Raw genomic sequence first — 17,491 nt, 5'->3', positions numbered from 1 at the left:
ACATTGACCCGATTACTCAACTAATCGGAAAAAATAATCGGTGATTAGTCGACGACTAAATTAATCGTTTGTGGCAGCACTAGTATATACCAGAGCGTTAAAGTATAAAGGTGGTACCTTCAAGTAAAAACAACTGGATGTTCTCTTTATATCTTTATTTTTCTATAATAACAAAGATGAGCCCCAATTAACTCAAATTAAATCAATCAGCTTCACCTGGAGTTTTAGTTTTTGCTTAAATCAACAAAAAACTTTAAGTTATTTTTGACTGAAAAAAAATGTTAATCTTCATCATCAATGATGAATAAAAGCATTTTCAAACATATTTATTGAGGTAAAGATCTGTTCTTGTCTGAACCAATCAGATCCGAACAAGAAAACAGAAAGCTGACACTCTGTTACCTGAACACAGAGATGTGTAGCTGTATCAATAACTGTCCGCTGTTTCCATCAATAATTAATGACACAATTAGCTGCGGAGCGGCCTGATGGATCTGCACGGCGTTCCCCTCAGCAGGCAGCCTCCCCTTTGACTGAAGCTGAGCAGGTATCGATCCTCCGCCCGGCTTCCTTTGCGTTAAATTGTGTCTTGGTTGATCGAGGAGGAGCACTCCCCCCACCCACCCTTCCATTCGTCAATATGTGTCTGCTGATGTGTTGCTCTTCCTCCGGGCCGAGTGCAGCGTCTGCACATGTTTATCACACACCATCAGCTCTTCTTTGAGTCGGATCACTCTCTCGGTGCTGATGAGGGAAAGACTGAGTCAGGACGTGTAAAGGTTTAATTTGATGTTTACGCAGCATGTTGCTGGGGTTAAACTTAATAAGGGAAGCTTTTAGGTCTGATTAAACGGGTAAAAACTCGATTGACTCATTTGTAAATTAAAGATGAAGAAAATTGTTCTTTCTAATTAAAAAAAAAGGTGCTTATTTTGAATAAATCGAGCACTCTTTTATATTAAATTAAATTTAAATCATTTTTTAACAGTAAAAAATAGGAATATTTTCACTTTTTCTCCTAAGGAGGCCCAAATCATGACACCACCACCGCATATTTCAAGATTTTATGAATCCTTTATTCATTTTTTTGGTTGAATTTCACAATTTCTAAATAAAATTACATTAAATATGCATTTAAAATCTCAGTGAATGGCTCTAAAAGCATCTGAGGCAGATGCTTCCCAAAACAAAAACAAATATCCGGAGACAATAAGGACTCAACCACATCTGCTGGTTGTGATCAATATCCTCACAACCTCCCACGGGGGGTGGGGGGGCAGGAAACACATGAGAGAATGAAAGGAAAAAAAAACAGATGGTTCAATTTCAGTTTGGGAAATTCCTTTCCTGCTGCTTTCTGAGAACAAGAACTCATAAATGCGTCTTTAATGTTTTCATATTACCCATCAGGCTCTCAAATCATCTCAACACCTGTTTTGATTTTTTTTAATCTTTAAAGAATAATATTCAAAGATTGATCATTTTGATCATTTTTAGCAACACATGTTTTGACTGGAAAACAAATTAAGTTTTATTTGCAGAACAGAAACTTTCTCACTTCAATTCTATTTTTTCTCCCCCAAAAAAGAAATGTATTTTTAAATTGTCTTGAGTTTGATGTAAATTTAAATATAAATATGGATCTTTTGTAGCTTTTGTGATGTTCTAATCAAAATTTCACTTTATTTTCAAACAAAATGACTTAGAAACTGATTGTTTTTGGCGAATTTGCTCCAAAATTCACATTTATTTTTTAGTGGTGGGAGAACAAATGTGTTAGTTCTCGATTTTAAGGCTGTTTGCACCATTATTACCTATTTAAAGTTTTTATAAATATATATATATATATGTATATATATATTGTCTCAGCAAAAAGAACAGAAAAAGAAGTGTATCCTAAATACTGGTACATAAAATAAATCAGTCTCAAAGGAATTTGTAAAAACACCCAAAAGTACATCTGAATGTTCAATTAAAGCTTTTCTTTATTTCATGTATTTATTTAATTTTGCAAATCAACACTTTAATCAATAATACTGTCTTTTTTTCTTGTTTGTCTGTAATTGGTTATAAAAAACATTTTTTTCTACATTTTTAAAACTTAACAAGTCTATAAAACTGTTTTTAGATAGACTTTCATGTATATCTAAGTTGTATTTTTTTACATTTTTGGTCAATTGAATCATATCTTAACTTTGCTTGTCTTTTAAAGTGCTAAAAACAGTAAATAAATTGATTTTTTTGTCCCTCATTAGTCAAGTAACTTGTACTTTATTTAAAATACTGCTATTTATCTTATACATTTTAAATTGTAATTTCCCTAAAACACTTTTAATACACTTTAAACAATAATACTGTCCTTTTTTAAGCTTGTTTTATCTGTTTGTAGTTCTAAAAACTTTTTTCTACATTTTTATTATTTAATGTGTCTATAAAACTGTTTTAAAATAAACTTTCTTATATATCTAAGTTGTCATTTTAACATTTTTAGTCAAAGAGAATCATGTTTTAACTGTGGTTGTCTTTTAAAGACTTAAAATAGACTTTAAATAAATTGATTTTTTCCTCATTTGTTCACCAACTTTTATTTCATTTAAGATACTGCTATTTATCTTTTACATTTTAATTCAAAATATCCCTAATGCAGTTTAAGCAACAATACCGTCCTCTTATTTTCAATCTTGTCTGTTTTTAGGTGTAAAAAAACATTTTTTTTTTACATTTTTATCAATTAATAAATCTATAAACTGTTTTAAAATAGACTTTATCATACATATAAGTTGTATTTTTAACATTTTTGGTCAAAAGGCATCATGTTATAACTATGCTTGTCTTTTAAAGTGTTATAAATTGTAAATAAATGAATTTTTTGTCTCTCATTTGTAAACCAAATTTTATTTTATTTCAAATTTAACTTATGTATTTTAATTTAAAATTTCCCTAAAATATTTTTTAATTCTTAATAATCCACTTGTATTGAATAATCTGTTAATTCCGTCCTGATTTCATCAGGTCCGCGTCATCACTGAGCTCCGTGTGACCTTTCACCCACCTGGCTGCTGTCCAGCCTTTTGGACGGCAGAGGGCGCTCGAGGCGCGTCTAACCTGCTCGCCGCAGCATCATCCCTCCAACCATCTGATTTCTCTAATTGCTTCCTTCCTGCAGTTAATTGGTGTCAACCGGTTCAGCACACAAGCGAAATTCATTCCGTGGAAATCGGGAGATTCCCCGACACCTTTTAAATTGTCTGTGCGTGAAGAAATCACGCAAAACTGCAGATTTTTTTTTTGTTTTTAACTGTTGCTCGTATTTCAGCTTCAGAGCTGCAATCGAGGTAAGCTTCTGCACCTGTGAGAGAGCCTTCTATGATGATGAAGCACATCTGTTAAAGTTGGAGAATTAAATAAAAATGTTTATTTATTTATAATAAATTTAATTAAATGGCTGTTGCATATCAGTATTGCATGGGGTCTATTTGACGGGTGCAGTTTTCATGAGTCAGCTTCAGTGGATTAGGCGGGGTTTGGTAAAATAGTGCCCGTTTGAGTTACTTAATATTTACTCACAAAAAAATTATGTACATTTGCAAATTGTGAAGCAATAAATTAAATATGTTTAAATTACAAAATGTTAAAAAAATAGTTTAATAGGACTGGTTTATCTTAACTTGTTTTGCATATTTTTCAAATCTTTTTTTCTTATAAAATAGTTCAAAAACAGCATTTTAAATATAAATTATTTGGCTAAAAGTTATCAAACCTTAAAACCTTTTCGTTTTTATATGAAGTTTTTATTTTATATGCATACATTGTTAATATAAGAGTTGGAAAATATTTTATTTGTCGTTTATGGGAGACTCTTAGGGTTCATCTCCAGTTCTAGTTTGTTTTAAAGCTACTATCAGATTTTCTGTTACCTAGAATGGCCCCTCCCCCTTCTCTAGATCCCAAATTATTGTTGTTATAAAAGTATAAAAAATATTCTAAATTATATACTTGACTAAGAAATATATATTCAAGTGAGACTAAATTGGAAAAAAACTGATAAATTTATCAGGAAAAGCTCCTCGAGCCAGACGAATATTCCCGGCAAAAAGCGGAGCGGAAGGAAATGGGCGGTGATGCGGTCGTATATATTTTCGGCGCGCGGCCGCTCAGCTGTGAGTCTCACGTTGCTGATGACAGAGAGCGCGTCGCCCCCGCCGGGTCGCTGCTGCAGCGAAGCTCCACACGACGGATTTTAGTGCTCGCGCACGGGAATATTCCGCATTTTTAGCGACATTTTTTGCAAAGACATTTAGGAGAAAAAAGAAGGTAAGGGAGGGGCGGGTTTCAGCACCTTCCCACGCCAATTTAGCGCAGAGTCTGGAACTTCTTTCCGCGGCCGCTCCGGCTCGGGCGGGCGCCGGTGCATGCAGGCGGGGGTCGGTTCTGTGGAGGGACCATGCTGTGAAACCCTCTCCAAGAAGCTCCACTAATCCGTTCTCTCCTCCAACCAGATCTCTCGGCGTAGGGACACCATGCCGCTGAATTCGAGTTTGGCGAGTAAAAATTATGACTACGACTACGACTCCCTCCAGCCCTATTTCTACTGCGATAACGAGGAGGAGGATTTCTACCCGCAGCAGCCTCAGCCTCCGGCACCGAGCGAAGACATCTGGAAAAAATTTGAACTGCTGCCGACCCCTCCCCTCTCGCCGAGCCGCCGGCCGTCCCTGTCCAGCCTCTTCCCCTCCACGGCGGATCAGCTGGAGATGGTGACGGAGTTCCTCGGCGACGACGTGGTCAACCAGAGCATCATCTGCGACTCCGACTACTCGCAGACCTTCCTCAAGTCCATCATCATCCAGGACTGCATGTGGAGCGGCTTCTCCGCCACGGCCAAGCTGAAGAAGGTGGTCTCCGAGCGGCTGGCGTCGCTGCACGCCGCGCGGAAGGACACACCGGCGGCGGAGGAGGAGTGCGCCGACCCCGCCGGGAGTGGCGCGGCGTGGAAGCTCAACAGCAGCTACCTGCAGGATCTGAACACGTCCGCGGCGGAGTGCATCGACCCGTCCGTGGTGTTCCCGTACCCGGTGGCGGAGACGCCCAAGCAGGGTCCGGGGACGCCCCCCGGGAAGGACCTGGGGCTGGACACGCCGCCCAACAGCGGCAGCAGCAGCAGCTGTAGTGACTCAGGTGAGCCGAGCATGCTTCATCCTGCAGACACACCCCTCTGAGGCTGCAGCCCTCCTGGAACACTATTTGGCAGGAAATGTTGTCATTTAGATCATTTTTTCTTTTATTTAGCAAAAAATGATCTTTTATTTTGCAAAATATTTGATCATTTTGTCCTGTTTTGCAGAAGATGATGATGATGAGGATGAAGAGGAGGAGGAGGAAGAAGAAGAGGATGAGGACCAGGAGGAAGAGGAGATTGATGTGGTGACGGTGGAGAAGAGGCAGGCTGTGAAACGCTGTGAACCCAGCCCGCTGGAGACCAGGCATCACAGCCCACTGGTGCTGAAGCGCTGCCACGTCTCCACCCATCAGCATAATTATGCCGCCCATCCATCCATGAGGCACGAGCAGCGGGCTGTCAAAAGGCTGAAGCTGGAGAGCAGCAGTGGAGGAGGAGGAAGCAGCAGCAGCAGTCACGGAAGGGTCCTCAAACAAATCAGCAGCAACCGCAAGTGTTCGAGTCCCAGGACGTCTGACACCGAGGACTATGACAAAAGGAGGACTCATAACGTTCTGGAGCGCCAGAGGAGGAACGAGCTCAAGTTGAGCTTCTTCGCGCTGCGAGACGAGATCCCGGAGGTGGCCAACAACGAGAAGGCGGCCAAGGTGGTGATCCTGAAGAAGGCGACGGAGTGCATCTACAGCATGCAGTCGGACGAACAGAGACTCATCTCATTCAAGGAGCAACTGAGGAGGAAAAGTGAACTTTTGAAGCAGAGACTGGCACAGCTGCAGGCCTCTCGAGCTTAAATTGAAACCAGACTTTTTTTTTTTTTTTTCTTTAATAAAAGTTCAAGACTTGATGTACAGTTGTTGCATGCAAATGCAAAAAAATGGTTTGTCTGGAATCTCATTTGATTTCAATGTTTAAAACTGCCTCAGCTGAAGTTATGGGTGGATGAAAATATTTAAAATTTTATTTTTATTAATAAAATGTTGAAAATGGAGCCATCCTGTTCGGAAGTTCCAAATAAAATATAAATTTTTACGTTTTTTGTATATAATTAATATTTCCTAAGAAAATGTATTTTTGGAACTCAATTGTCTGGATGTTCAGACTCACTGTTTGGCTTTTTCATTATGTTCATAGGTTCTTTTTGAAATATAAAATGTTTTCTTGAAGATGCGTCCTGATTCTTCTCTATTCTATCACACAAAGTAACATTTAAGCTAAATATTTACATTAAACAGTCCAAGAATGGACTATCTACGTATTTAGTTGTAGTTTAAGTGTACGAATGATATAATTTGGCACTTTTTGTTGTCATTTTTGCACAATTCACACCTTTATAGGTCAAAAATGTGCACAAAATGTTACTTCTCAGCAAACCTACAAGGGTTAGATACTTAAAAAGAGAAAATTGGTTAAATAAAAGTTAAGTTTGATTTTTTTAAGGTTCTAAAGTGGAGTTATGAAGCATCTACACGTTTTGCATTCATAAAATTATGTTATTTACCTTAAAAAGTATTTAAATCAGTTTCTAATTAAAATCTAATCAATTTTAGAGTATATAACCATTAAAACATATTGCTAGGAGTTTCAAATATAGCAAAAACTAGACGTTTATTTGTGTTGTGACTGGTTTTCCTGTCTTCCCGTGACGTCACGCGTTGTTTCCCTAACTCCCCCCTGAGCGCGTGGTCCCGGGCGCGAGCCGAGAGCCGCGCGACTGATCACCACGGAATATAAACACAAAGAAGCCGCATCAGGAGCTCCACACCGGACCCGGTAAGGACGCTACAGCTGCCGCGATTCAAGATAAAAAGAAAATATAATAATTCCACCTTAAGAGAGAACACAAACAGGTTTGTTTACTCAAACAGGTAAATCGGTGTGCTTATTGTTGGGTGAGAAAACGTCACTATGGTGGTGAATGTGGGGATAAATGTGTGGTAAATCAGTGTAAAGGCGGTGTGGAGGCTGAGTCTTCACCAGGAGGACGCGGTTTTTGTTCTCGCCTTCATTCTCCATTGTCTCTCCAACTCCTGCTGAATGCTGCAGCAGCTTGGAGGTGTGGTTGTGGAGCACGTGCTGCTTGTCTGCTTTCCACTCATCAGTCTGATCAGATGCTTTCTGCTGGGGTTGCATCTTTTTGGCCAAAAGCGTGGTCCTGAACCTGTCATATCATTCAGTATATGGTTTTAAATTTACAACTTGAAGACCATAATAAGTTTATGAGCTACTGCATCATAAACTGTATTTGCAAATCAAAAGATAAAGTGTCATCGAATCGAGTTTTAAATAAATATTAAACAAGCGGCATACATTATTGCAAACATTTTGAGTAAAGATGACAATTAATAATTATTCTTTACAGTTTTTCACGATTCCAAAGATCCAGAACATGCAAAAGGACAAATTAGTTTTGTAATGCGTCAATGGGATTTAATGACTTCTTAAAGAGCCACTCTAATTAAAAAAAACATGTTTACGTGGCTTTAAAATAGTTAATCTTAAAACTGTATCTGAGTATGTCTTTATTTATTGTTGTGAATCAGATACGGCAAGCCACAAGCTCCTTTCTCCGCTCCATTTTGATGGATTTCTAGACGACTAGATCCACGTACTTCTGCGTTTTCCTCGCCCAAGCTGGAATCTAGCTCAAAACTGTCCTAAATGCTCGCTATTTTTGTGATTTTAAAAATAATTTATTTGTGTTTAGATCATATAAAAATACAGTGAAAACACGTAGAAACATAAATGTGATTTTAAATAGTTAAAACATTTAAAGAGAGTGAGCTTCCGTTTTGTTGCATCATTGGGGTTGTAAGGCTGTAAGCTAGCAGGAGGTAGTGTAACCAGATGGCTGATGGGAAATGGAGGCAGACTTATTCTGCACCAACAGTCTCATGATGCAGTCACACCAGATTCAGATTTGCCCATCAAGTTTCAATGTTAAGTCAATGTACAGATCTGTGGTCCAATTTCGGCAACCAATCAGGGACTCAGATTTGGCCATGTGGCGTTTTCAGTGACTCGCTGCTCAATGCGAGGATTTTCGTCCTAAACTTCCATCCATTTTCCATGGGGTGACTGTCCCGGTTACTGTCCGGCAAAGGCAGGTCGCCAGACTGTCACGGAGCCCATGGAGCTGGAGCGATCGTGGCTGCTATGCTAGGCAGCCGCCCAGGAGCCAACATAGTGGTCGCCACCACACAGGGTCAGGCAGGGCTTAGTTAACTAATAGGCCAAAACATGTTCCACTAGTGAACTAGTTGTGCTTTTGGTATTACTAGTTGGGCTTAAACCAGCCTGATATCAAGGATATCTATTAAATATTGAATCTGCTTGCCATAGCCCTGAGTGGCGCTTCTGTAGAACTCTCAAAAACATGCAAACCCCAAGCTACTCGCTCAACATCATCCATGTTTTCCACGATGTGGCAACAAATGAAGTCCAGAACAACTGGTGGTTACTCTGCAGCCGGGGCGTCAAGGCATAAAGCTGTAAATTTGACCATTTCCGGTGTGAATGCAGCATCAGAGGGAAATTTCAAATGAGCTACTGCCGCTCTGCAGAAACTATGTCCTAGAAAATAGTTTTGATTTTTCCTTAAAACTGCGTAATCGTAAGTAAAAGACCATTGGGAACGCTTTGAAAATAAATCAAAAGATGACCAGAGTCGGTCTTTAAGGTCTTTTTTGGCTGCCCTTGACCAAAAAATCAGGATAATGATCAAAGTAACTGAAAACAAAATACTTTAGAACTAATCTTGTTGTTTCTGTTGACATATTATGAACATTGTGCCTAATAATTGAAACGTTTCTACTCTTATACTTACTTATAGTACATGTGTGGTCCATTACATTGTTTGATCTATTCACCCAACAGTTTAAGCTTCTTAACTTGTTCAATCGACTGATTCTGTTGCAGGATTTGATACTTTTGGTCTTCCCTGAAAGACCAAACTTGGTCACTTAGTTGACATTTTTTCTACCGTCCTGCTGTAGGTTATTACTGACCAGAACAAGGCTAGAATAGGAGACTGATACAGTTGCATAGTTTTTCATAAGCAGCTCTAATAAAACTTTGAGTAGTTTCCACTGTAAGTTAGTGTTAATAAATATTAAAAAAGCAAAAGATAATGTTGAAATTAAAATGGTTAATCTGTGACAGATCTCTGTACCTCCACCTAGATTTCCCCAAAAGGGTTTTATTTTATGGTTGAGAATAACCGTCACATTAAACCACATTTCAGTGGTTCATATTTCAACAGATACAAAGACTTGCATCACGCAACGGGCACATTTTTAACCCTTTCAGAGGAACTGGCATCCTTCTACCTGTTATTTATTTTTATTTTTTTACCAGTTTGCAGTAAATGTTTATTTTTGTTATGTTTAATCAATTTTTAATTCTAATTTGGCCACTTCAGAGGCAGAAGACCTTAGTAAGTTATTGCATTAGACTTGACAGACAGTTATCAATACCCAACTTAGACTATGGGCATAAATCTCAAAATGACACCGCGCGGTGACCTAAATGCAAGTTTTTCCGCTATTTCGGGAGGTGGTGGCCTTTGGAATCGGGAGGCGGCAGTCGCAGTTTTACACATCAGCTGAGGTTTTAAGAAAAATTTCACTGTGACTTTTAGAATTTTTCTCTAAAAGTTGACATCAGTCAGTGGCTGCCCAGATATATCTTTACGTTGCGCGGTAGCTGTCCAGTGACAGGATGACGCCATTATGACATCGGGTGACAGCTGGGTGGCTGGGCGGATCGCCAGTCCTGATTGGATGATGTGTAAAAGTCAGAATTTCTTCACTTCACACTATATAGTGCATTTGTCACTTTGTAGAACTGTCCTAACCTACCATTCCAAAATCAATTGCCCTAGAAATTTCCCAGAAGTTTGCAAAAAACCAGTAAGCATCCATGCTCCTTACATTGAGAAATATAGACCACAATGCATTGCATTTGAACAATTTTTGAGAGAAAAATGTTTTTAATGGTAATTATTTAATAAACCTTCAACATTTTTTATCATCAGAACACCATAGAATCATACATAGACCTAAAATGTTTGTATTGATTAGATGTTCAGACATAGCCAATGTCTCTGGACGTTGGCAGTCTATATCAGGTACCACCGGCTGCCAACCGCTCGGTAGCCCGGGTTATATGAAAAGGAGGGCTATCTGCACGGCTTTAGGGTATCCCGACTGCTGCTTTCTGCATTCATGACTACACAAACACTTCAAGATTCTGCCTATGCCTTCTCATCACACGATGGCTGTAGTATTTCTTACCGTTGCATTACCTGGCGTAGCAATCAGTGATACATTTTGGCGTACGTTTTAAGAAAACATTGTGGATATTAAAGATTACCCGCAGTCATCAGCGAGAAACAACCAAAAACTTGTCGATGGGATGACGATTCTGGTTAAAGTTTTTTGTGTCTACGGTCTACAGTGTCCTGAAGGAAGTGATGTAATTACATGGTGAGAAGTAGTACTCATTTGTTCTATCCCTTGTGTACAAATATGCAAAAACCTTAGCTGTGGTTACTCCAACAGACAGTTTGGGGAACGCCATGGCATTGGCAACATGACCAACCCGTCCTGATGTGCACTAATACTCCACCTCTAGTCCCTTGCAAAGTGTTCAGTGACAGAAGCAGATAATTCGCAGAGTCCAGATCCGTTATTTCCGGGAAAGCAGATGATTCTAGCGTAAATTGGTCTTCCTTTAGACAGTTAGGATCCATACAGTCAATGTATCGTAATATTTGTTGATAAATTACACAATCTTTGGACTGTAACTGCCATTGATATTTGCTAACAAAATAGGTCCACATCATGATAGAACCACCTCTGTGCTTCATTGTGGATGGGATTTCCCCCTAACTTGCCCTACATTCTCAGCCTTCATTTTCTTCGCCGTCAACTCCAAAGTGCTCTAATGCAGTCTGTAGATGACGTGAGTTTAGTTTTATCTGTTCCTGGCATCAACCTGCACATGCATTATGTTATCTAAAGAGGCTTGAAGCTTCATTGTGTGTTTGATTAGTGCTAAGCTACATGAAAAGAGCTCAGTAAACAATTATCTCTTGTATTTCTTTAAATCAGTTTTTATCATCCAACGGAAATGTTTGATAAATGCATTGTTTGTTTTTTTAGCTCCAAATCCTTCTTTTATCTGCTTCTCAAACACTCTCTTTGTGTTTAAAACTCTTTCTTTCTATACGATTAAAAAAAAACGATGTATCTTCTGATTGGAAATCTTCTGTTTCCGTATTCTGGAAACAACTGTTGCACCGGAAATGGATTACAGCCTCTCGTATTGTGCGGTGGACTTGGTCGTTTGTCTTCCAGATGGCCGTGAAAGTGCGTTAAACAAGCTTCTGTTTTTCTATAACACCAAGGACAAAAGCAGACTGAGCCGTTCGGCTCCGGACTCGTTCTAAACGGATAAGAGGGAAAACGATGACACAAACCAATTAGACAGAGATGAGCTAATATGACTGTCTTTTAATCTAAATATGTGATAGAAAAAAAAACATCCTTTGTTTTAATGAAAATCAGCTTTAAACACATTTAAAGCCTTAGTCGTATGCATCCAAATGGAAGTTGAACCCTACAGGTGCAGCATTCCTGTAGATAAAAATGTGCATAACATTTTCACTCCGTGGGTTCACTGAACGGTCTACGACTTTGATATTTCCTGTTGGTTACCTGCATGTTCCAAACTGCCAATCCTTGCATCAAAACTGGAGCCTGTTTGTCCATCCATCCATCCATCCATCCATCCATCCATCCATCCATTCATCCATCCATCCATCACATGACCACATAGATAAACTATCACCCATAAGCCTCATTTCCACTGAGCAGTCCGGTACGGTCCGGTATTTTGAGCGTTTCCATTGTTAAATTGACCCATTAAACAGTTTTGACCCGTACGTCTTGAGGCCCCCCAACTGGACGGTTGGGGCAGAGCTGCTGTTTCCACCTACTGATTGGAAGAAAATGATGACGTCATTAGAAAGCATCAATATAGCGCTAAGCTAGCGTTTACGGCGGTATGCTTCTTAGCTGCCTGCAATTTTCTGTCATACCGGACCGCTCCGTGGAAATGAGGCTCTACAATTATAGGACCAGTTTATGGCAATCTATTAACCAATGAAAGATCTTTTTTTTATATAAGGGAGAAAGCCAGACAAGCCAGACTTTGCATGAGCAAAGAGGGGAAAAAAAGACAGAATTCAGTTTTTATATTTATTTACATTTATGTTTATTTAAAATAGCTTATTTTTACAATAAATATGTATATTTTTTACATCAGATAGTGTGAACTAAAGCTGTCATATTGATTTAAACTACTGTGGAACTAAAGACGGTCCAAACGGGACACGCCAAACATGAAACATCTCATCAAACACCAACTGAAAGAAAACAAGAGTATGTATACTGAACACATAATCCCAGCGAGGTTTAAGTCCAACTCCAACCATAATGTTATATACGGTAAAATCCTTCCCAGTGGTCTTTTAATTAGGATTATGCCGTTTTTAACCAAAAATGTGAGACATAGTTTCTGCAGAGCGGCAGGAGTTCATCCGAAATTCACCTGGCTGTTGGGGCAGAACTAAATCTTTGATATCCCATCATTCCGTTGTTTATTCACTCTTCCGCTAGCTTACAACCACTAACAACCTGCTAACATCAGCAGAGCAGTAAAAACGACGAGCAATATTGGAGCCGTCCAGCTTGAGCCAGATTTTAAATATATGTGTATGTGATGCATCGTGAAAGAACCATTTTCATTTTACATTGTGTCATTTTCATCAATCAGGTTTGAGTGGTCGGAATTTCTCAAATGAGGATCAACCACTGTGAATATTTTTTAAATTAGGTGTTTATGAACTGTCGAAACACATCTTCACGAAAAGAACGTTTGCTGCTAAAATCGCAATCTTATTAAAATAAATAACTACGCTTATCACCCAAACATCCCAGCAGCTTGATGTGTTACTGCAGTGTCATTCAGCTCTTGTGGCGTTTGGCGCTAACTTTTGAATCTGCTCTCGTTCCGCTTATGATTCAGCTCTGTGACCACCGAGGGAGTCACAGGGTCCGATTGGAGGAATATGCCGTTACAGAGCCAGTCATCTCGCACAGCGCAGCCAAGTGCAGTGCAGACACATCAAAGCAGCAGCGAAGCGGCTGTGTGAAGGCCAAGGGGTGTTGCACCTTTCACACCGAGACGTTTCAAAGAGTTTCAGTGAGACACTGGAGTTTTGCAGCATATATGGAAAATTACATGAAAAGAAAATGCAAATAAAAAATGAAACTTAAAAGACCCACTCTGATGAAAATGGTGTTTTTAACATGTTCTCTTCATTTTATGAAATTGCCAAATCTTTCTGCACTAACCCCCCCCAAAAAAACAAAAAAAAAATTCTTGTACCTGTTTTTTCAGTGCTCACAAAACGCTTTAATGTACTGCACGATCATGTAACTTCTTCAGATGAAACGTAGCTCTGTTAGAACGTTTAAAACCTGTTCAAAAGAACCTTAGCGTGCGCTAACGGGGCCCTTCGTCTGTGTTGAGACGTTTTACAAAAGGGAATCTCAGACTGCTTCTTCCTGACACGGAAAATTACATTTGAAAAAATGTAGAAACACTCGGCTGTGGAGTAACTGAAACACAACTAAGAGCTCATAGAGATAAAGACAGTGATAATCGGACGTGTCTGTCATGCTAGTTAGCATTAGCCCAAACGAAAAGGGACAACGGTATTCGCACATAATTATCTAGATACTGCAGTTAGATCCGGGTTAATGCACCAAATTGATCCTGATGCTCTCTAGCTGCGAGACAGCTAACGGGACTTCATTAAATTCTGCAACCACTAACAGCATTTAGCTTTAGATTTGCATAAAATACGTGAAACAATGCAGGAATCTTCATCTTGCCTGCACCTATCACGTGTCGCCGACTTGAATTTCTATCAGCTTCTGAGCTGGTCGCATGTAAATACGTGCAAATATCATCAACCTTAGCAAGTTATCTTCAAAGTTTGCTATGTAGGACGACAAATACAATTTAAATCCTTTTTGGAAATACAAATAACGTTTGCTGTCATGCAAAAACAAAAACTCAATACTTTCATTGAAATTTAAACTTCTGTGCTTCAGAACTAGGGGTGTAAGAAAATATTGATTCAGGGAAACATCGCGATATTTTTTTTGGCAATTCTTGTATCAATTTAAAATTTAATTAATTCTTTAAATAAAAATGTAGTTCAGTCGAATTTATGTTTTAAATATTTCCTAAGTTACCAAAAGAAAATCATGTATTTTACAATTTTACTTTTGTGAAAAAAAATATTAATATTCAGATCAGTTTTGTCAGGTAATGTCTTGGGATATATTGGGATACTTATCGTGTATCATGATATGAACATAGTGACATATCGATACATGTATCGTCGTACCGTTAAACATGCATCGCGATATTGCGATACACACATTACGACATTGTGATACACATATTGCGATACATGCACAAACATACAGATGTGTGTGTATCATGATACACGCATTGTGATAAGTATTGTATCACCTCTTGCCAATACACACCCACATAAGGAAATACATTTCGACCACAAGTGGACGCGAATCACCCTACCGGCGGAGGCATAGCCAGCTCTATGTCCCTATGGTTCTTCTTTAAAAAACACTTCTGGACACCTCTACAGCTTCCAACATCCCTACAGGTTCAGAGTAGATCTCTAAATGAAACTGTCTTGTGCAGAATTTATTTCAAAACCAGTTGGAGAACTTCCTCAGGAAGCTGCTTCCATCTGTGAAGCTAGGAGCAGTTTCACTCCGTTTGGTTCTGACTCAGATCTACCAGCTCACTGTTTCCTGTTGATGGTGAACCTCATCTTGATTTGACAGGTATTTTGGTCCCTCATCATCAACTGATGCACACACCAGCAGTAGTGCTTTTAAAGCAGATTCTACTGTATATGTGACAGGTAGATAGTGTAGTTTAAGCTAACAGTTTGATTGGAAGAGCAGACAGACGACTGTGACAGCAGTCCCACCTGCAGGAGATCCAAATCTCCTAGACATGAGACCTCTGAGTCTATTTGATTTAAACGGACAAAAGCTGATTTGTGAGCACTAAATCTTCTGAATCTGTTACCACACAATGGTTTCTCACGTAACTTTTGGTCTCAATTCCTCCAGAAATCCGCTCTTCAGTTGCCTTTCCTTCTTGTTTCTAAAGGGGGTTGAGGTTGCTTTTCACACGGAGGTTAGTGTAGTCCAGGGGTCTGCAACCTGCAGACTCTCTGGTTAAAAAAAAAAAATGAAGTAAGTTGTAAAGTAAAAAAAAAAAGAAGTTAACTTTATTTGACTCATCTACAGTTTGAGGACAGTGCGTATCACTCTACCAGGCTTCTGACTACAATACCCATAATTCTCCAACAATTAACTAAAGAGCCTGTAGGTTTCACAAAGTCAAACCATTGGGACTGATTGTTGTGATCCAGTAATCAGAATTAATTCTTGATTACTCGTTCTTGAAGACTTGATTCTTGAAAAACAGATTTATTTTTTCTTTTTAACAAATCCAAGGATTTTATTTGCACCTTATGGCTCAAAAATATGTTTAGTGTCACTTAATTATCTCTGATTTAATTTTGTTTTCTCAGATTTATGAATTTACATCTCACTACCTACTACTTCATTTGTTGCATTGAGATGATCCTATGTAACACAATGTCTATCAAAAGTTATAACCTATTTTGTATTTAGAAAAAAATGTTATTTTCTCTTTTTTATGTTACATTTATGCTAAAAAATGAACAAAATCTCATGTAATTTAATCATAATAGCTATAATAACATAAATAAAAATTAGATTCTTAGTTTGGTAAATAGTGAAGTAAGACTTTGTGGCTCCTACTGGGTAAGAAATCGTCACGTATGGCTCTTTAAGTGTTAAAATTTGCAGACCTCCGGATAGTTCCATGGATTCTGTTCCAGTGGGTGGAGAATGCTAATAATTTTCACACCTTCATTTGCTTTGCTTCCAAACACTGCACTCTTTGTGCTCAAACCAAAGACTGAAGCAGACCAAAATATCTGGAAAAAAAGACTGCAGTTCCCACGGCCGCTCCCTTGGGGGCAGTAAACAAGCTCAGAGTATGTATTAAATGAAGCATGAAGAAGAAAACAGGCTAGTCAACCATTCAGAGAAACTTCGAGTAGACTAATAGGTATCAACTTACACAGGACTATGGGGAAATCTGCTGCTCATAAATCAAAACTAGACTTAGATTTTAGTCTTGGTAAGGCGGGAATAAAGATTTTAGCAAAACAGAGTCATCAATATGGAAAAGTGATTTTTATGACTTTCAGAGATCAGTTGGAAAGGAGGACAATAGAATGGATGATAAGGCAGTCCATAGGATTAGATTGGTACACAGTCAATTAAACTACCAGCTTCATATCATCAATCTAGAACTCTAGAACATGTGCTGATGAAGTGTAATAAATACCAAAGACATAGGGATAAATTTCTAAGACAATTGAAACCAAAATAAATAGACAGTATGATAACTAATGAATCATTGTACAGGTATTTGACTGAAATGCTGAGAAAGACAGGGCTAATGGGAAGGATATTGTCTTTGTAGACCATTTTAACTCAAACTCCATCTGGTGGTGGCGGTAACACACCATGACGTTTGACAACCACCAAAAAAACAAGACAAGAAGAAACCTTCTGGATTTTTTTTAGCCCATTGATGACGTGTTCAACACATTCCCATCCCAAAGTCATCACATATTAACGTTTGGTTAAGGATCCCTCTGTGTCACTTTTTAAAGTTTTGGGTGTCGCCAACTCGTCATTTTTTGACTTGCTGGCTGTTTGTAAAATCAAGGGTCAGCAACCCTTGGGACGGGGTACCAGATGCAGTACCAGATGCAGTACCAGATGTAGTACCAGATGCAGTACCAGATGCAGTACCATATGCTGTACCAGATGTAGTACCAGATGTAGTACCAGATGTAGTACCAGATGTAGTACCAGATATAGTACCAGATGCAGTACCAGATGCAGTACCAGATGTAGTACCAGATGTAGTACTAGATGCAGTACCAGATGCAGTACCAGATGCAGTACCAGATGTAGTACCAGATGTAGTACTAGATGCAGTACCAGATGCAGTACCATATGCTGTACCAGATGTAGTACCAGATGTAGTACCAGATATAGTACCAGATGTAGTACTAGATGCAGTACCAGATGC

General features: G+C 38.9%; 1 protein-coding gene and 1 long non-coding RNA gene across 5 annotated transcripts in view; both read left to right on the top strand.

Moving 5' to 3' along the window:
- Positions 1-3,199: 3,199 nt before the first annotated feature.
- Positions 3,200-6,342, top strand: myca (MYC proto-oncogene, bHLH transcription factor a). 3 transcript variants are annotated; one of them, XM_024279975.2, is made up of 3 exons: positions 3,200-3,335; positions 4,500-5,178; positions 5,348-6,342. In XM_024279975.2, the coding sequence occupies exons 2-3, from the start codon at positions 4,521-4,523 to the stop codon at positions 5,968-5,970; spliced, it is 1,281 nt and encodes a 426-aa protein (XP_024135743.1). In that variant the 5' UTR covers positions 3,200-3,335; positions 4,500-4,520; the 3' UTR covers positions 5,971-6,342. The 3 variants fall into 3 exon arrangements, with proteins under 3 accessions (XP_024135743.1, XP_024135740.1, XP_024135741.1); XM_024279972.2 differs by having other exon boundaries at positions 5,345-6,342; XM_024279973.2 differs by lacking the exon at positions 3,200-3,335 and adding an exon at positions 4,168-4,314 and having other exon boundaries at positions 5,345-6,342.
- Positions 6,343-6,762: 420 nt separating this feature from the next.
- LOC118600263 overlaps positions 6,763-17,491 on the top strand; it is a 52,570-nt gene continuing 41,841 nt past the window's right edge. The window contains exon 1 of one of the 2 annotated variants that reach the window (XR_004949875.1): positions 6,763-6,949. This is a non-coding gene — a long non-coding RNA (uncharacterized LOC118600263). Of the gene's footprint in view, positions 7,027-17,491 lie in introns of both variants that reach the window. The other variant, XR_004949874.1, reaches the window with a different exon arrangement.

The sequence above is a fragment of the Oryzias melastigma genome, linkage group LG20 (assembly GCF_002922805.2).
Source record: "Oryzias melastigma strain HK-1 linkage group LG20, ASM292280v2, whole genome shotgun sequence".
In the NCBI taxonomy this organism is placed as follows: domain Eukaryota; kingdom Metazoa; phylum Chordata; class Actinopteri; order Beloniformes; family Adrianichthyidae; genus Oryzias; species Oryzias melastigma.
This window is presented reverse-complemented; position numbering and strand designations above follow the sequence as displayed.